The 20,466-nt window shown below is 31.7% G+C and overlaps 4 protein-coding genes across 5 annotated transcripts in view; all 4 read right to left on the reverse strand.

The window, feature by feature from the left end:
* The window catches only part of LOC104757206 (GDSL esterase/lipase At1g28580-like), a gene marked incomplete in the record, with an annotated part of 8,606 nt that extends 3,253 nt beyond the window's left edge, over positions 1-5,353 (reverse strand). The window contains 4 exon segments of the mRNA XM_019239587.1: positions 3,913-3,986; positions 4,059-4,207; positions 4,493-4,708; positions 4,948-5,353. Coding sequence (XP_019095132.1) covers positions 3,913-3,986; positions 4,059-4,207; positions 4,493-4,708; positions 4,948-5,272 — 764 coding nt within the window.
* Positions 570-1,734, reverse strand: LOC104759481 (GDSL esterase/lipase At1g28590-like). The gene is made up of 3 exons (XM_019239588.1): positions 1,345-1,734; positions 906-1,121; positions 570-724 (listed from the first exon to the last, which is right to left on the reverse strand). The coding sequence occupies exons 1-3, from the start codon at positions 1,610-1,612 to the stop codon at positions 570-572; spliced, it is 639 nt and encodes a 212-aa protein (XP_019095133.1). The 5' UTR covers positions 1,613-1,734.
* Positions 8,727-10,756, reverse strand: LOC104757207 (GDSL esterase/lipase At1g28600). Of its 2 annotated transcripts, none has more exons than XM_010479936.2 (5): positions 10,417-10,756; positions 9,860-10,075; positions 9,632-9,780; positions 9,228-9,504; positions 8,727-9,145 (listed from the first exon to the last, which is right to left on the reverse strand). In XM_010479936.2, the coding sequence occupies exons 1-5, from the start codon at positions 10,709-10,711 to the stop codon at positions 8,835-8,837; spliced, it is 1,248 nt and encodes a 415-aa protein (XP_010478238.1). In that variant the 5' UTR covers positions 10,712-10,756; the 3' UTR covers positions 8,727-8,834. The 2 variants fall into 2 exon arrangements, with proteins under 2 accessions (XP_010478238.1, XP_019094736.1); XM_019239191.1 differs by having other exon boundaries at positions 10,389-10,465.
* Positions 14,810-20,466, reverse strand: part of LOC104759482 — a 6,565-nt gene continuing 908 nt past the window's right edge. The window contains exons 2-12 of the mRNA XM_019238915.1: positions 18,337-18,452; positions 18,096-18,242; positions 17,648-17,716; positions 17,495-17,563; positions 17,253-17,321; positions 16,983-17,051; positions 16,089-16,172; positions 15,956-16,017; positions 15,385-15,496; positions 14,951-15,040; positions 14,810-14,869 (exon numbers count right to left, since the gene is read on the reverse strand). Of these exons, the coding sequence (XP_019094460.1) occupies positions 15,999-16,017; positions 16,089-16,172; positions 16,983-17,051; positions 17,253-17,321; positions 17,495-17,563; positions 17,648-17,716; positions 18,096-18,242; positions 18,337-18,452 (642 nt within the window). The 3' untranslated portion in view covers positions 14,810-14,869; positions 14,951-15,040; positions 15,385-15,496; positions 15,956-15,998. The remainder of the gene's footprint in view (positions 14,870-14,950; positions 15,041-15,384; positions 15,497-15,955; positions 16,018-16,088; positions 16,173-16,982; positions 17,052-17,252; positions 17,322-17,494; positions 17,564-17,647; positions 17,717-18,095; positions 18,243-18,336; positions 18,453-20,466) is intronic.

Below are 20,466 nucleotides of genomic sequence, written 5' to 3' on the forward strand. Positions count from 1 at the left end.
TACATGATTCAACTCCTAGACTCCCACATTTTCTGGTAAAGTTGAAGTTGTACAACCCTCCTAAACCGCAACAAGCGGGCAAGGGTCTTTTTATAAACCCTGATTGAATTATAAACTCGGTTAGTGAATTTAATCAGTGACTTGGTTGTGTTGATTCAGTGGAAGAATTGAGAAGGCTAACCGAATTTGGTTGGTTCTTGGTAAAGGCGCAACAAAGCGTTGTAATAATCAGCATATATGATGTTTACATTAGGGTACAAGTTCTTGAGTCTGTTGAGTTCTGTCTGAAGTTGCTCGCTATGGTATTTTCCAAAATCGTTCAGCCATGTCAAACATCCCGTTAGAGGATCATACTCTTCCTTGGTTGATGTTTGATATAATGTCAAATAGGCTGCTGAGCATCCCAGCGGGAAATTTCCAGGAACTAGGAATGTTCTTCCTCCCATACGGACCAACTCCTGGATTCAACAACATTCAGAAGTAAAATGTAAACATTATTTTAACAAACTAATTCAGTGAGATACAAATATGTTTTACTCTGTTTCCCGGAACAGGGTGATCAAGAATGTCTATACCGTTATTGCAGAAGAAATAGTAGCGATCACAAGCGGGACCAGTTCTTTCACTTCCTCAATGGCTTTGCGTTGGAAGAGTGCGAAATTATAATCATTTCCTCCAATCTCTCCCATGAGAATTAAAGCATTTTCAATCGTATCTTTACAATCTAAAAACAAAACAACACGACAACATCAAGCATTACAAGTTATCGCTCAAGTCTTTCAAAAAAAAAAAAAATTACTCTATTTTCATATATGAGCATAAGGAAAACATGTTTTGATTGATATTTTCATAACATAAAAGATGAAAAAACAAATACGGAAAACAAAAAGTCGATATTTTGGCACCTGAAGGAGAGACACATAAGCAAGGCAAACTCTCCTTGAAGCTCCTAAGCTGAACGCCTAAACTGAAGTTGGTGATAGAAGAATGAATTCCTCTCCTCTCAAGAAAGGAAGATTCCAGTGCCGTTGCTCCAGCCACTGCGAAATTAACTCCTTTCTCAAAGTTTGCATGTTGAGATCCATAAAAAGGAGGCACAAGCGGTAAACCCAAGAATTCAGCTGCGAACAGAACCATAGAACAAAAAATAACCATGAGAGAGCTGTAAGTTGTGAGAAACCAATAAGGAGGCTTAACCACACTTAATGGCTGTATTTAGATGGATTTTAGGTTTTATACAATATCAGACTTGCTATTCAAGCAAGATCATCCAGAGTAATATATAGATATTTTGGTTTTCAACTTCGTAAACACTCACTCACACCTTCAAGTAAACAAACGTACCAATGAAATCAATGATGAGGCGGCCGTCGGAGAAACGGCCCGTTGGGTGTTTGAGAAAGGATTCTCCGTACGGCGGGAACGCAGAACCAGGAAGGTCGTTAGGGTCCGCGAGACTGAGCAAGTTTCCGGTATCAGCAATCGAATCTCCGAAACTAATGATCGATTTGAAGTTCTTGCATTGCATTTGCGCGTTCAAACTAGTGACTAAGAAAGCTAATAAAATGAAGCTCACGAGCTTCATCAACAGAGGAGAATCTGGACATGCCATGGGTCATGCATGTACGTGATCTCTCCTTCTCTTTTCTATTTGCTCGGAGAAAAAGTAATATTGTTAGGTAGAGAGAGACGAGAGAAGGGTTTTTCTTGCCGTGTTTGTCTATCTGATGTAGTGGTCGCGACTTTGAAGCTACTTTGAAAGAAATGGTATACCCATCCCCCATTTAAAAACAATTATCGTTTCATAAGTTTTTATTTTGTCGTTCAAAAAAAAAAAGTTTTTATTTTGTTTCGTATGTACTTGTAAATTTTATATTTATTTTAATAATTAAGAAAAGAAAACACCTCTAATTAACGGTTATATATATGTAACTTCTATTCTTTTATAAAGATCCAATTGTTCATTTGAGTTGTGTATTTTCACCATGTTTTCCTACTTTTTCATTCTAATAGTTGTCTTTGACAAATTGTTATGTCTATTTAAAGAACATGTCTTTTGAAGTTTTTAAGAAAAAAAATAAAAACATGTCTTTTTAACTTTTCTATATTCATAACTACCAAACTTTTGTTATCTTATAAGGATTTTTATTTTTCATTTTATGATGAATCTAAATAATTTGATTCTAGGATAAGACTTCTATAATGATAAACTTCTATAAACTTTTCAAGACTATGATATATTATCAACTTATCGAGTTATTAATTTTTCGTTATATGAACTAAAAGACCAATTTGAGACCGAATAAATATATGAATTTATAGAGGTATACTATAATTATACTCAACACTTGGATTTAGTCACATTAGCTGGTCCTATGTTTTTGTCTTTCGTCTTTTTGTGTTTACTCATTGACACTTTTGACAGTTTCTTATACAGAGGGAGGATTAGAAATGCTTTGCTTTAAACCTAGACTGGCTAATTGCAAGTCTGGTCATTTCTAATCTGCATCAGTAACCATGCATAGAACCATTTTTGTAGTCTGGCTAATTGCAAGCCTGTTCATCTCTAGTAACATTTGAACCACTCTCTCTTAAACAACATCACAATGCAAAATCCAGTACATGCAGTTACGTACATATATGTTTTTACTCATTATCTCTCTTGGGTCAAAGTTTTAGACCATGTTGTATCAAATTTCATCAAAGAATAATCCCTGTCTAATGATTTCTTGTTCTTAGTCTCGGAGCTGAGGCAGCAAGAACCAATTTAATGTTTTCTTACTCTTCTTGATATAACCAAAGAATCTGTAATCGTTATCAAACCAGATATCATTGCCACTAAAAATGACAATAATAATGACCAATAAATGAAACTGTACCATGAATTAATCTTTCAACCATTACACCACCATCATGACTTAAATTAGTTGTTGATATTGAATGTTATAATAAATGTAACGACTAATTTACACTTACAATTTAGTTTATTTTTTGGGGGATAATCATTTAAATTAAGGGTGAGATGATTATCCCCCAAAAAATAAACTAATCATTGGAGTTAAAGAATGGATCGTGAGATGAATTGAAATAGGAGCAAAAAGTTAGTAATCAGTAATCACTAATCACTGTAAACAAGTAGATGGTGTCCTAGTGAAGACAAACCTTACAGTTCTCGACTTCGTTGGAAGAGAGATAGTTACAATTATAAAATTATTAAATGAGGTTTACTAAAAGCTACTTTTGGACTTAGGGAGACTACAGAAGTTTATAATTTTCTGGTTGAAAAATCATACATGGTATTATCATTTATCAATATCCTTCTCTCAATTCTTATTACCAACTTATATCAATTGTTCATCAAATAATTCTTAGTGTCAGATAATCCATTGTCCTTAAATTCCGAGCTGAGGCAAGACCAATTGAAAGGAGGAACTGCATAGGGTCCCTTAAGTATACCTTCAGCAATCAAGCTGTACGCAGCCTCAGTCATATGAACACCGTCCCAAGCCACATATTTTGAAGGATAATTACAACCTTCAACTACATCAGTCCCACATTGCCAAAATGAAGTAAAGTTGTAAGGTCCTCCTACGCCGCAGCAAGCGGATAAGGGTCTGTTCATGAATCCTGATTGCATAATTAACTCGGTTAGCAAATTGACCGACGTACTTGTTTGAGTAGGTTGAGTAAAACGATCAAGAAGGCTAACCAAAATTTTCTGGTTCTTGGTAAATGCGCAACAATGCGTTGTAGTAGTCAGCGTATATGATGTTGACATGAGGGTACAACTTCTGGAGTCTGTTGAGTTCTGCTCGAAGCTGCACGTCGTGGTTTTCTCCAAACTTGTTCAGCCATGTCAAACATCCTGTCGAAGGATCATATGCTTCCTTCTTTGATTTTTGATATAATGTCAAATAGGTTGCTGAGCATCCGAGTGGGAAATCTCCGGGCACCAGAATTGTTCTGCCCCCCATACCGATCAGCTCCTGTGCTATCAAATATTCAGTCAGTCGTTGTTCTAAGAATCTGATAAGATATTCCAAAAGAGAAATGTTTACCGTGATTGCAGAAGAGATAGTAGTGATAACCAGGGGTATCAACTCCTTGATCTCTTCAATGCTTTTGTTCACGAAGAATGCGTAATTATAATCATTCCCTCCAATTTCTCCCATGAGAATCAAAGCATTTTCTATCATATCTCTGCAGTCTAAAACAAAATTACAAAGCAAGCAATTATGTTACAAATGAGCTTGATTCATTGCATTAGTCGAATGTTATTACTAAGCATAAACCAAAATAGAACGAATGTTTTTTTTTTTTTTTCTCTTTACTATTATATTGTGACTCTCAAGGTCTAAACCAAAGCTGAGGAGTACTAATTTTACTTAACAATGGGAATGGTAAGATATTAGATTCAATATTTCTAACCATATATATAAGATAAATAAGAAACACCAAATACAGAAATTAAGAAAGAGTTGATCTTCCCAACCTGAAGGAGAGCCACATAGTTTAGGCAAACTCTCTTTGAAGCTACTAATCTGAACGCCTAGACTGACATTGGTGTGAGGAAAAAGAATTCCTTTCTTTTCAAGAAAAGAGCGTTCCAGTGCTGTTGCTCCCGCTACCGCAAAGTTAACACCTTTCTCAAAGTTTGCATTTTGAGATCCATAAAATGGAGGCACAAGCGGTAAACCCAAGAAATCAGCTGTGAACAGAACCAAAGAAAAGAGCATGAGAGAACTGTACGTTGAGGAACCAGTAAACACACTTAGTGGTTCTGTATCCAGATGGTTTTTTAGGTTTCATACAATAATTAGGCTTGCTACTCAAGCAAGAGCATCAAGAAAACGTGTGTAGAAAATTAATAACTCTTTTGGTTTTAACCTTCCCACACACTTACTCACACACCTTAAGTAATGTCAAAAAGGACACAATAAAACATACCGATGAAGTCTATAATGAGGCGACCGTTTGAGAAACGACCAGTGGGATGGTGGAAGAAGGTCTCTCCATACGGTGGAAACGCCACGTGAGGAAGTTCGTTAGGATCTGAGAGCCCGAGCAAGTTTCCAGTGTCTGCGATCGAATCTCCGAAACTGATGATCGATTTGAATTGCCGGCACTGTGTTTCCGAGCTCACGTTAGTGACAGTAAAAGTTGATAAACAGATGAATACGAACAGGAGCTTCATCAATAGAGGAGAATCAGGAGAAGCCATTGTGAGAGGTTGGTGAATGAATTTGTCAAAAAAAAGAAACAGAGGAGACATTAACAATGATAAAAAGGTCAATTATTGGATGCAGTTGGTAAACAGAGTATCTTGTTGATTACTTGCACTCAATGATTCTTTATGTGCTTTAACTTATCATCTACATGGATTATTTATAGAATATTTGCATATTAGTTATATACATAAATAATTAAATACTATCAGAAATATTGTTAATATAATTATGATAGTCTATCTATAGTAGCAAATAACACATACACCTCTTTCTTATACATATTTAATAATATAAAATTACTTTTTCATAATATAAATAAAAATAAATAAAGTATGGTTGTTTTTTTTATTCCAATATGTCCAAGATTTTCGTATTGTCAGCACTGTCTCATCATCTCTTGTCGTTTCCTCTCTTTCACTTCGACCCACCACATGTATTCCACTACCATGTAGAATCACTAAACACTTTTAGTGAAACTTTCCAAAGTTACCATTTTTTTGTTGGTCCTTTTTAATCTATCATAAACTAATGGTACTAGCGTCTCGTGTAGTAGAATTATGGCGAAAGTATATTCCTTACAAAGAAACAAAAAGCCAGCTGATGAGAGTGAATGTGACAAGTCCTCTTCTTTCCTTTTGTTTTAATTTTTATTCTTTTTATTTTTTATAAGCAGTTCTAAAACGTGCAACTATCCTTGTAATACTTAGCTAACACTAACAGTCAATATATACCATCGAGGAGGATTGTGTTTGCAATAGTCTGAGATTTCCAATGAGTTAATCACCATTAAGCAGTAAGAAAGTACATTCTCTAAAAATTAAACTCCACATAATGATGTATAAACTTTTAAATTCTCAACCACCAGATCAAACAATTTCAGAAAGTTTTGTTTGGATAAAATTATAGAACCAAATCCAAATGGGTTGGGATGGACAGATTGGTCAATGACTCAATAAGTGTTTTTTGTGTCTCATATAAATATAAAAATCATGGTGGGGCTAGGAAATATACTTTATTGTTGTCTTATAAACAGTGGTGGGACTAGGAAATTTACTTTATATGGCATAGAAATCTTCTGTTTTAAACGTGTAATTTTTACTTTTAGCCATCCTCATAAAATATATATTTGCAGATTCTTGTAAATAATTTCTAAGTAGAGGGGGGTAAGAGTAAGATTCATATATTTTCCATGGACCATATCCAGCTAGTGAGCAAGTCTTCCGAATGGGCGCCCTCCTAAGCGTTGTTGGAACCAGGGAAACACGACTTCTGAAGTAAACACGACTTCTGAGTTTATTTGGAGAAGTTAATTACGCCTATACACAATTGGACCACGAACCGCTTGATATCTATTTGTTGTGGAGTCTTTGTCATCTTTCTTTATTTTTTAATTTGCAAGTTATTTGTGAGTAAAAAACAAAAAGTTATTTGTGATTAATTTGCCGCTTAATTACGAGTTATTTACAAATTATTTATCATATCTACGACTACATGTAAAGAGATCTATAGTGTCGCCTTTAATATGTTGGAAAACAATCAATACAAATTAGAATTACTTAATAATAAGTGAAACTAAAGGGATGTATTCAAACCATGAATTTAGAAAAGTTTGGATTTTGTTTAAAAAACAAAATCACATGTTATTCAACTTGGAATTTTAAAATCTCTCCCTAAATCTAGTGTTATTGAAAATGACATTTTTATAAAGTCATTCAAAATCACTTAAAATCTATGTTATTCAAACAACAATTTTAACAAATCATATAGAATAAACTGTTATTGAATACATAATTTTTTTTTCTTTCAAATCCTGTAACAATAATTTTGAGAGATTTTAGGAGATTATGGATACATTTTTACACTAAAAATCCAATTTATAAAATCACACCTCTAGAAATGATATTTTAAAATATTTATTTTACAGAAAAAAAAAACACGGTAGCCGAGTGAATATATGTGGAACTTGACAAGAGCTGCATCTCATCTAGATCAAAACCACCAACGAATGTATCTACTTATCTCTCTGTCTTTGTCTTTAACAAGAAAGATAACAAATACTTTTCCAGAAATGATTAACAATTACTAATACATGACTTCATTTTGTTTTTCTGGTTTCGTAGACCAAAACAGAACACTGAGGAGAGAGATGGTAATGATAAGAATTATATGGTTATGTGTTTAATAGGCAGAGGCATGATGAAAGGATGAAAAGGATGAAAAGGGGAGGTGAACAGAAGTCTGTGGTGATATCATCGCATACACCTTACTCTTCTAGTGTTTTTAGGCCTTTGCTGCATATCACTGGCCATTTGTAAGAAGAACGAAAGAGGAAGAAGCAAAAATTGGTAATGGAGGAGATTAACGATACTGGAAATTAGAGAGAATAGTTGCTACTTTCTTTTGTTTTGAAATCCATTTTTTTCTAAAATCTTTAAAAATCACCGACTATAATCTCTTTAAATCTCATCAAGTCACAAACAAAATATTTAACAATTCTACCAAATATCCTAAAAACTCTCTAAAAATCTCTCAAAATCTCTAATTTCCTAAATCCCATAAAATCCTCCAAAATCATGATTTGAATATATCCCCTAGTTATGTGATTTAACACTAATGATTAAAGAACTGATATCATTACTATTCTTCTTTTTTTAACTTTGACTCAAACAAAATCAACACTAGCTAGTTGTGATGCACAGTAGGAGAGCTTTCTCCAATATAAAGTCCAAACAAGAGGCGAATCTAATTTGTGTGGTGTGGGCTATCGAGAGTATGGTCAGTCACAAATTGGGGAAGATTATCTTCGCTTTGGAGGATACTGTCTTGGTGGGTACGGTTAATAGGCCAAAGGCGTGGCCATATTTTGGTTTTCATTCCTCTCAGATATTGTCTGTCTTGCTTGGGATAGATGAATAGAAACTCGTTTGTGAATCAGGAACTTCTAATAGAGAAGCTTTTCTCATTGCGCGTAGTGTGTCCGAAGATAGTAGGCTTCACTCGTATGTGGCAGCAGGGTTTCCCTTTTGGTTAACAGGCCTGTTCAACGATGAGAGAGTTGGATCCTCTATGTGAAATGGCCTTATGTCTTAATGCTCCTCGTTGGAGCCATTTTTTTGTAAAGACGCCGGTTGATCCGGAGAGTGTCTTAGATGGGTTAGTGACTAACTCTTAGTCCTTTTGGTCTCTGTGCAGGTGATGACTTTCCTCAAGTCTTTTTGTAACCCGGTAACTATTCCACTAATATAATTACAGTTGTGACAAAAAAAAAAAAAGCTAGTAGTGGGCCAATTCACAGTAATTAATTTAAATTTTGGTTACGACCATTATTGTATACATTAGATGACATTGTTTGCTTGTTCACTTGGTCACTTTACAGTTCCGTTCCTATGATTTTTGTTGTATTACTTTTTTTCGGTGGGAGGATTAGACTTTCCTGTAATCCCAGCCTGGCTAATTGTAAGCCAAGTCAATTTCTAATCTGGATAAGTGACCAACATCTCTCTAACGATACCACATGATTTAGCTAGTAACACCTAAACCACTCTCTCTTAAACAACAACACAATTAAGTACAGATATATATATATATATATGTTTTTTCTCATTATCACTCTTGTCTCAAAGTTTTAGACAAGGTTGTATCAATGTTGATCAAAGAATAATCTGTGTCTAATGATTTCTTGTTAGTCTCGGAGTTGAGGCAAGACCAATTGAAAGGAGGAATCGCATACGGGCCTTGGAGTATTCCGTCAGCTATCAATTTGTATGCAGCCTCAGTCATATGAATACCGTCCCACCCCACATACTTTGAAGGATCATTGCACGATTTCACTCCGACACTCCCACAATTTCTATTGAGGCTGAAGTTGTACGGTCCTCCAATACCACAACAAGCAGGGAAAGGTCTGTTCCCGAACCCTGACAGTAACATTGATTGAAAACTTAATCAATAAAAATCAGTTACTTTGTTTAGATTAAGTGGAAGAATAAAAAGGCTTACCGAATTTGGCTGGTTCTTGGAAAAGGCGCAACAGAGCATTGTAGTAGTCAGCGTATATAATATTGACATGAGGGTTGAGCTTCCTGAGTCTGTTGAGTTCTGCGTGAAGCTGCTCTTCGTGGTATTCTCCAAAATTATTCAACCATTTTAGACATCCTGTTAATGGATCATATTCTTCCTTGTTTGATGTCTGATATAATGTCAAATAGATCACTGAGCATCCTATAGGGAAATTTCCGGGCACAAGAAAGGTTCTGCCTCCCATAGCAATCAACTCCTGGAATCAACATTCCCCCCAAAAGCACCAAACAGGCAAACACATTATACAAACTGATTGGTAGAAACAAATATGTCTTGCTCCTTCTCCAGACTAGCAAATAAAGAATCCAGTTAAAATTGTTTACCGTGACTGCAGAAGAAATAGTGTTGATTACCAGCGGAACTAGCTCTTCGACTTCCTTAACAGGTTTGCGTTGGAAGAATGGGAAATTATAATCATTCCCTCCAATTTCTCCCATGAGAATCAAAGCATTTCCAATCATATCTCTACAATCTAAAAAAACATGTACAAGTGACCTCATCAGTTCACCGAAAATACAAAATAATCACTCCAAAAGTTGATCTTTCACTACCTGAAGGCGAGCCACATAGATTTGGTAAACTCTCCTTGAAGCTCTTTAGCTGAACTCCTAAACTGATGTTGCTGTAAGGAATATGAAACCCTCTCTCCTCAAAAATAGAGCTTTCCAATGCCGTTGCTGAAGCTATAGCAAAATTAACTCCTTTCTCAAAGTTTCCATTTTTAGATCCAAAGTAAGGAGGCACATAAGGAAGCCCCAAAAATTCAGCTGTATAAAGAAAACAAATTAGAGAACCACTAAATGTCTCACACTGCTAACTTGAAGCTCAAGAAACATAAAGATTAAAAAAACATTACATAAGAAACCCTAAAAATCCAGCTGTGAAACAGAACACTGATAACTTGAAGTTTTCAGATTTGTATAAAAATTAAATCGAAAAAAAAAAACAAAGCAGAGGATGTACAGTAGTTAACTCATAACTCTTTTTAGTTTCTTCTCACGGAAGTTCAAACACAACTATCATGATTTATTTATTTTGGATTCTTCTCAGAGACTATCACATGCCTAGACACGCACTTACATCTCGAGTTATGTGGAAAGAGAAGTACCGATGAAGTCTATGATGATGCGGCCGTCGCAGGAACGGCCAGTTGGGTGGTGGAAGAAGGTTTCTCCGTACGGCGGAAACGCTGGCCCGGGAAGATGGTTATGGTCAGAGAGAGCGACCAAGTTTCCCGTGTCGGCAATCGAATCGCCGAAGCTGATGATCGACTCGAAATTCCGGCACAGCGTCTCCGAGCTCACGATAGTGACCGTGACAAAAAGAGTAGATAAAAAGAAGGTCACGAGAGACGCCATGGGAGAGGTCCGGAGTGGTTTTTTTATTATTATTTTACAAATCATGTTTTGGAAAGGTTATACAAAGCCAATGGAGGGTAGGGACCGATTAGTGATAACTGATTATGACTACACGAACCTTTCTTTTTTCTCTCATAAATAACGCAATCTACTTTGTAACCACAAAAACTTGATACTTTGGTATGTGACGTGAATAACGTGGTTCAATACCCGGATATTTGGATCTAGATTTTTTATATTAAAATTAATTATTGACATTTATTATGTGTTTTTTAATATTTAAATATATATATATCTCATTATATAAAATTTGATGTCAAAGTACTCATTACCAAGATCGTATCAAATATATTGATTAGATGTTGACACGTGTCAAAAAATTTCATTTTCTACAAACGTAGTAGAACAGTTAATTATATTTACAGAATTTTACATGTTTATATTTAAAAAAAAATATTTTCTTAAATTAAAAAGGAAAACTAACATAAGCAATATATTTTCCATTGTATGCTAATTATATTATATGTGTGTTCGCAATAAAGTTTGACATGTGTAAGCAAAAACTTAATTTATTAAACATGTATATTAATCAATAAATAATGAATAACAAAGTTAAAAAGAATAACATAAGTTATTTAACATAATTTTAGTCGGATATAAATTGTATTCATCGTTGTAATATAAATTTTTATTGTAAGTAAGTACACAAAAACTTGAAAGAATAATAAACTTAAAAAGAAAAAATTTCAATATATGATGTGTATTAGTATAGTTTTACATGTTTTATTTTAAAGATTTTAATGCATGTAGTAATATCAGAAACGTGAAAAAAAAGTAGAAAAATGAGTTTGTAGGAATGAATTTTTGGTTAATTGATGAAAATTGACAAAAGTATTACTTATGAAATTATGACGTATAGAAGAATAATATTTAGGATATTTTTGGATTTCCAAAAATTTGGTGGATGTTAATTTATTTTTAATGATTATTTTTATTGTTAAATTTAAAATACTAACCAATAGACATATTTTCTCATATGATGCTCATATTATTTTTTTATTAAAATTTTCACTCTAATCCATGAAAAAGTGAATTATGGTTTTATGATGGAACATATAGTTAAATATGATTACTAAACTAAATGTCTAACGATAAAATTTATTTTAGATTAAAAAAATTTCAAATATTAATATGTATCATTTTTTTAAAAATCATTTAAGAATATTAGTAAGATTAATATATTTCTTGACATAACATTATTCTTATCATATATTCTGTTAATTTTTATTTATATTCTCAATTCTTACTAAGATATAGATTTGATATGACGTATTAATTGTGTTTGATATAAAATATTTAGTTATATGCATTAAGATGAATGTATAATTAAACTTAAAATATGGTTTATTATGATGATATATATATATTTAAATGGTTCTCCCTATCCTATAAGAGTTTTTGGGTAAAAATCCAAAGATTAATAAACAAGAAATATTATGTCATTTATAAAACTCCAACCTATAGGAAAATATACTGCATAATTCAAATAGTCATAAATTGTTATATTAATAAAAATTATAGATAGAAATTTGAGAAAATATTATAAAATAGAGCAAAAAAGCCGTAAAATTGTTATATAATGGAACTGAGAGAGTATAAAAATAAAATATAAGAGGTTCATATTCGATATTAAAATATTAAAATATAAATCTAAAAAAAAATATATTACTACTTAATTATTCTCAATAATTTTTTAAAATTTTTACCCGTGTAATAATGTGGGCTTTATCTAGTATATATATAAAGTTATTTCTAAAGTAATAATTCTATAAATTTTCAAAACATTAATATTTTATTTTAATTTAATATTTTTATTCGGATCTGTATATTTATGGATATTCAAACCAAATCGAAACAATAGTGTGGCATGGAACTGTTAAACTTCAAGCCCATTTCATCATCTCTACTTTGTTATCTATACCACTCACGAAGTGTTCCATTTTTGAAGATTGTATATTTTATCCCTAATTCTAATTCGAGATCTCTTTCGAGATATAACGTCCAAGACACCGAAAAACGCATGTTTTTTCCTTTTTAATCTCTTTTGAGGGATAGGGACCTTTGTCCGTAAAACAGCTCATGAGCGTGTAATAGGAAATGCAGGACCAGTCAATATCAAGAGCCGAAAGCGGTCAATTAAGCAAGTTCTTAGGCGATCCATCGATTTGCTGCCTTGGTGAAATTAATACCGTCCCATATCACATATATAATCGAAGGCACTTGACAATTCCCTTTCATGAATACTGCAAAAGAGTACATTTGGTAAAATACATAACTGTGAAAATATGTAGTTAAAAGGACGACACAATTTAGAAGTACATGATATTTCGTCGGTTCAAGGTCAAACTGTAACACTACGTCGTTGAAGTCAGCATATTTCGGATCGCTAATAAAAGCTTAGCCATCATTAGTCATGTTATTGGAAAATGGATTTCTCAAAATTTAATGGTTGTTTTAAGTAGAATACATACAAATCTAATCGTAATTTCTTGTTATTTAATTTAATGGATGTTTTAAGTAGAATACAAAACAAAGCTGTACATTTGAATTTAGAAAAAAAAAAAAGAGAGATTTGGGTAGAAGTATCAAGATTCAAGAATGATTTCTTGAATACTTCTACAATTTGAATATTATTATAAAGATATTAAAATTACAATTATTTTGCTTTTCAGTGGTATGAAATTTAAATCGGCTAGTGAGTTCCAAAAAAAAAAAGGAAAAAATAAACAAAGGCTAGTTTGTTGCATTAGAAAAGAAGAAAACAAATATTGGATAGTCTTTGGTAAACAAATTAATACGGGTTATGTGAAATAATATGAACCGATTACATGCTATGAATCGTTAGTTGCTATGAATATGCATGTATATATAGTCTAGGCTGTGATAATAATTGATTGATTGACTAGCATTACCCTTGTGAACATACAGTATAGAAATAAGTCGTTCATCGTTTGTATTGCATATGGACGGAAATAATCTTTCGCACTAAGTATTTGATATACTCTTTAGATCATGGAGATAATGGCCACACTCGTGATCAGGTTTGAGGTCTAAAGTCTAGCCGTCTAGGGGCCATGAGTTTAACTGTTTAAGGGGTATGCGATACAATGTAAAGTTTGGGTGAGTTGGTTCGAGGAAATTAGCGGTGGTTGAGGGTTGGAATCCTCAGTTTGTAAATTTACAGTAAATAATTATATTTGGATGTGAGTAGAATATTTGAATATGTAATTAATGAAGAAACATGAGTAATCATTCAGCAATTTCAAAGGGTATCTAGAAAAAGACCAACTTCTCAATTTTTAAAAAATTTTGATATCCAAAAAAATAAAATAATAACAATAACCAATTGTTTTCCTTCCAAAGTCACAAGTCTATATGAATCATTTTTTAGTCTTTTTTAGTCTTTTTCTTCTCTCTCTCTTATTAATCTATACACTAGTGATTTGGATCTTAAAATGAACCAATTGTTTTCTAAACAAGGAAGGATGAATGATGACAATAAAATTTGAAAGGTATGTGGGAAGAATAGTATTCGATTCATCATCAATATAATGTTAAATGGTTCTTATTAATCAATAGAATTCATAAATACAGAAAACTTAAACCATAAAGGTTGTAATATACTGTAACGAATAAATTAGAAAAGCTAAATATAAGAATTTTCAAGCGTTTTCTCATCTTTGAAAATGGAATTTTCTCAAGATGGGATCGATAGCTAAACCAAGGCTTTCATATGCTGGATCATATAATGAATTTTTTATCCTGGAAAAAAAAAGAAAGTAAAACGATATATTAGTAATGATCATAAGTCTTTTTTTTGTTAATAGTGAATAATAATATAATTTAAAATAACTATAATAATATGAAGTTATATATGAAATACCTAATATAAAAAACATTATCTATGAAAATAATGTTAGTAATAATCATGTACTAAAGTACGGTTGTTGTAGTTTTGTGTTTTGGGACTAATGTGTCACAAACAATATAGAGGTAATTATGATGTTCATAAGAATGATTTTGATGAATAGATAAATAAATTTAGATCGAGAGTCTTATGAAAAATAGATGGGCAAGTATACACCTTTGTTCACCAGGAATGGCTACATTTGAATCGACATTGCTTTTTGGCAAGAGGATCCTCTGCATTATTTAATAAAACTGTATTATTTTTGTTTTTCTAATCAATTCTGCTTATTTTAGAGAGATAATATATACTATTACCATTCTTTGGGCAGCCGATGATGGTTCTCCTTCTCCATGCACAAACTGATTTTGATCATTTATTTTTCGACGCCCCAGAATAGTACTGGTCTGTAATGTACACAAATCATCAATAATTTTTTTAGCATATATATACTAATATAAATTTTTTTGATAAAAGTTATAATTAAATATTTATACGTATCGAGATATACATATGTGTGTGTATAAATGTTCTCTATATAAAATGTATATCTCGTTTCTATTTTTTTCTTAAAAACTAAATATATGTCTTGTTGTAGAATGGTCTTTTGATGTGGCCTTCAATAAACTATTTGAGCTCGTTTGTTATTAATGTTTAGTTTTTCTTTTAAATAATGTTTAGTTTTCTCACTGAAATTACTTATAGAAAAAGATAATCACATAGTTCATTCATCGAGTGAAATATATGGTACCTGTAGGGGAGTAGTCAATGAGTTTGTGCATGGATGTGTAGAAGTCTCTTGTTGAGGTTGTCTAAAGCTCGGAAAAGGCTGACCTACCAACTCATGCGCGTTGCCATGATGCCTAAAGAAATGAGAAAACTAAATGAGTTCAAAAATTAAATTGCCACAGAAGAAAATATCTCTTGTACTAAATTTTGTGACCGACTATATATCAATGACCGTCTATTATTAGTAATGTTCATAAGTCTCTTTTGTAGTCAATGATAAAATACTGTGAAATAAATATAATTAAATGAAGTTAGTTATAATTATGAAAATACCATTAAAAAGTTATATATGGACAATTTGTAAGTAGTAATCATGTAATTAAAGTACGGTTGATGTAGTTTTGTGTTTTGGGACAAATCTGTCATACTTTTGTTGGATCAGAACCAATATAAATATAATTATGATGTTCATAAGAATGGTATTAATATTGATGAGTAGAGAGATAATTTTATATCGAGAATCCTATAATAATAAAAACGACTTATGAAAATAGATGGAGGTGAAATGAAAAAATAGATGGGAAAGTATAAACCTATGTTCAACGGGAGGACTGGCTGCATTTGAATCAACATTGCTTACTGGCAAGACGATCCTCTGCATTATTATGATGTATTTTTCTCATCAATTCTGTTTATTTTGGAGAGTAACATATATTTATATACTACCTTTCTTTGGGCAGGCAATGATGATTCTCCATGCACAAATTGATTTTGATCATTTCTTCTTCGATGCCCCAGAATAGCACTTGTCTGTATTGTACACGTATCATCAATAATATTTTTTATTTTGATAAAAAATCTAATTTTGGTATACATATCTAGCTATACATTTGTGTGTGTATAAATGCTCTCTATATAAGATATATTTCTAGTTTTGATTTTTTCTTTAAAACTAAATATTGTTGTAGAATGGTCTTTTGATGTGGCCTTCAATAAACTATCAAGTGAAAGTAAATAATCAAACACGTTGGAAAAAAAAACCAAGTGATCGATGTGGGACCTTAGATAACAAAGTAGCGATAGGGCACCGAGCTCGTTAGTTATTAATGTTTAGTTTTTCTTTTAAATAATATTTAGGTTTCTTACTGAAATATAAGAAGAAAGATTATCACATAATTCATTCATCGAATTACAGGTACCATATATTTTATTCGATGAATGAATTATGTGATAATCTTTCTTCTTATATTTCAACCTGTAAGGGAGTAGTCAATGAGTTTGTGCATGGACGTATTTGTGTAGAAGTCTCTTGTTGAGGGGGTTTAAAGCTCGGAAAAGGCTGACCTACCAACTCTTGCGCGTTGCCATGATGCTTAAAGAAATGAGAAAACTAAATGAGTTCAAATATTTGTATGAACTTCCCTCTTTTGAGCCTTCTTTATTTTCCTTGTATTATCTAAGCTCTAATTTGTATGAACTACCCTCTTTTGAGGATTTAAGTGAATAAAAGTTCTTTTGTCCAAAAAAAAAAAATGAGTTCAAAAATTATTTTGCCACAGAAGAAAAAATCTCTTGTACTGAATTTTGTGACCGATTATATATGTTTGGACTTAATAATACCTGGTAGAAATCGATGGTATTTGAAGTTGTGGAGAGGTCACAGAAATTTGATTTTGTAAAAGATGAGTCCTGCATTAACCCAAATAATTCAACAGATACATATAAGAAAATTCTATATAGGAAAGAGAGATAGGATTTCAGATAATACACAAGAGATACTAAACTTAGAATAAATTAAAAGAATATAGAAAGATATATATTTGGTAGAACTCCGCGACATTTGAGGTTGATATACATTTAAAGAGATTGGACCTAGAATAATATATATACCTAGTAGTAGTAGACCTTGGCATTTGAGATTGAAGACGACGCATAGGTATTTGATTTTGTTGAGGAGTCCTGCGTTAATCCAAATAATTTTAACAAAAAAATACATAACTATGTTAATTATAATATAATTGTAACTATTAGGTGAGCACAGATATTAGAGAAATCCATATAAAGGAAAGATAAGAAATTAGCATGTATAAGAGAGACTGAACTTAGAAAAATATATTAAAAATAAAAAGTACCAAGTAGAGCTCGAAGACACTTGAGATGGAGGAGGCATCATAGAATTTTGATTTTGTAGAGGACAAGTCCTACGCAAGACAAATTATTTAACAGAGAAATATAAAATTAAAATTAAAATTTAAAAGAGACTAAACATAAAACAGTATATATACCTAGTCGAGCTCGACAGCATTCGAGGTTGAGGAGGAATCATAGAAATTTGATTTTGTTGAGAATCATTCCTGCATATTAACCCCAAATGAACTTATCTATATAACTGTAACTATTTGGTGAAACAAAAATATAAGAGAATTTTATATCGGGAGAGTGATAGTATTTAAAATAAAATATCAGAGATTAAACTTAAAATAATATATACCTGGTAGAGCTCGATGGAATTTGTGGCCGACAAATGGTGTTAGAATTTTGACATATAGTTGTGAAAAGAAAATAATTCAACAATTAAACATATAGTTGTGATCTTATATAATGATATATATATATATATATATATAAATAGGAAAGGAGTACCATATTCTTAGTTTTACTTTGTAAGAGGAATCACAAGACAACTTGATTTGAAGTTGTAAATAGTATTTACGGAAAAACAGATGATCTTACATAACCAAATCTGTAACCATCCTTGGGGGGAGATGTTCGTCTTCTCTGTTTGTTAAATTTCTTGGAGGTGGCTGCTGTTCGTACATGTTGAAATGTGAACCAATCGGACCATGTTGGTACGCCGGATACGACGGGTAATTTTCTGGTCTGTATTTCATAAAAAAAAAAGACATTAGAAACATTAGATCAATGTTACATGTATATTCAAAATTAATGTATTTGTAACTAATTTGTTACGTACACAGGTGGTGATAGAAACTGATCTTGAAGATGATTTGGTAACTCAAAAGAATCAATCAATGGCTGCTGACATGCATATCCATTGTTTCCTTCTTCGGTTTGTTGAACAATATTTATCTGGCTCATGAAAAATATATTAATCAGAAAGTAATCAATGATGGTTAGTTTTGATGGCATATAGTAATGATCTTATCTGCCTAATTCATCGAAAACTAATTAAAAGTGGAAAAAAGGAAATCTAACGTAACATTGCAGAACCACCTGGCTCCTGAAAAGAATTCAGCATGTTCTGTAATAAATCTTCTTCATTTGATTGTTGTAAATATCCATTTGAATTGGATAATGGCTGTTGTTGTTGCTACGTATAAGCAAAATGAAAACGAATTTAATTATATCTTAAAATTGATTAGTTTCATGGGACATTCTCAAAAATACCCTTTTTTTCAATTCCCTTTTTAAAAATACCCTTCCATGTTGACCATTTTTAAAATTACCTTTCTTTTTGAACAAAATGATCAAATTACCCTTTCTTTAAATGACAACAAGAATGTACAGTCACCAAAATCAAAAAAAAATTTCCCGCCAAAAATAAAAAATTTTCCCGCCAAAAAAAATTTTTCCGCCAAAATCAAAAATTTTCTCGTCAAAAAAAAAAATTTCCCGCCACAAAAAAAATTTTTCCCGCCAAAATCGAAAAATTTTCCCGCCAAAAAAATTGAAATTTATACCTTATAAAAACATTGTAAATCCTTTTAAACACCTTGTAAAACCTTGTAAAAGTATTTACAAGGTGTTTAACAACCTTTTAAAAGCGTTTACAAGGTGTTTAAAAACCTTTTAAAAGCGTTTACAAGGTGTTTAAAAATCTTTTAAAAGCTTTTAGAAGGTTTTTAAACACCTTTGAAAGCGTTTACAAGGTGTTTAAAAACCTTTTAAAAGCGTTTAAAAGGTGTTTAAAAACCTTTTAAAAGAGTTTACAAGGTGTTTAAAAACCTTTTAAAAGCGTTTACAAGGTGTTTAAAAACCTTATAAAAGCATTTTAAAAGCATTTACAAGGTGTTTAAAAACCTTTTTAAAAACATTTTGAAAACCTTTTAAAAACCTTGTAAAAGCGTTTACGAGATGTTTAAAAAACCTTTTAAAAACATATTAAAACCTTTTAAAACTCTTTTAAAAATCTTGTAAAAGCGTTTAAAAGGTGTTTATGGTTTTTATAAGGTTTCTTCTACCTTATAAAACCTTTTAAAAACCTTGTAAATTTTTTTTGGCGGGAAAATTTTTGGCGGGAAATTTTTTATGTCGAAAATTTTTATCAAAATTTTTTGGACAAAAAAATTTTTGGCGGGAAAATTTTTTCGAAAATTTTTTGGCGGGAAAATATGTCGGAAATTTTTTGGCGGAAAAATTTTGTTTTTCTTTTTATTGAATAAAATATTTTTCATTTAAGGGTAAAATGATCATTAAAAATTAATGGAGGGCAAAAATAAAAATTGCCAGAAAAGAGGGTATTTTTGAAAAGGGGTATATCAAAAGGGGTATTTTTAACAAATTCTCTAGTTTTATAGCATATAGTCTAATCTGGTTAATGAATATACATTCATTAAAAAAATGAAATTTGTAATTTACCATTGTAGAAACATCAGATTCATGAAAAGAACTGAGCATGTTTGGATTTAATAAACCTTGTTCATCAGATTGTTGTACATATCTATGTGAATTGGATAATGGTGGTTGTTGCTGCTGCTTAGGCGAAATAAAAATGTTTTCAGTTATTAAACCATACTAACGGTTTAGTGATATCATATAGTTTTATAACTGCCTCATAATGAATTGTATATTGAGAAAAAACTAATTAAAATAAGATAATTGAAATATATATATATATATATATATATATATATGAAATCTATTAACTTACCATTGTAGAAGCATCTGCCTCTTGAAAAGAATATATCATGTTTGGATTTAGTAAACTTTGGTGATCAGATTGTTGTGTTTGTTGTTGTTGCTGCTGCTGCTGCTTACAGATGAAGTTATTAATATATTATCATTGATTGTTTAGCTATAGCCTATATAGCATACAATATTCTATCATGCTCATGAATGTGAAAAAAAAAAAAAAAAAAAAAAA

Source organism: Camelina sativa, chromosome 17 (assembly GCF_000633955.1).
Source record: "Camelina sativa cultivar DH55 chromosome 17, Cs, whole genome shotgun sequence".
NCBI lineage: Eukaryota > Viridiplantae > Streptophyta > Magnoliopsida > Brassicales > Brassicaceae > Camelina > Camelina sativa.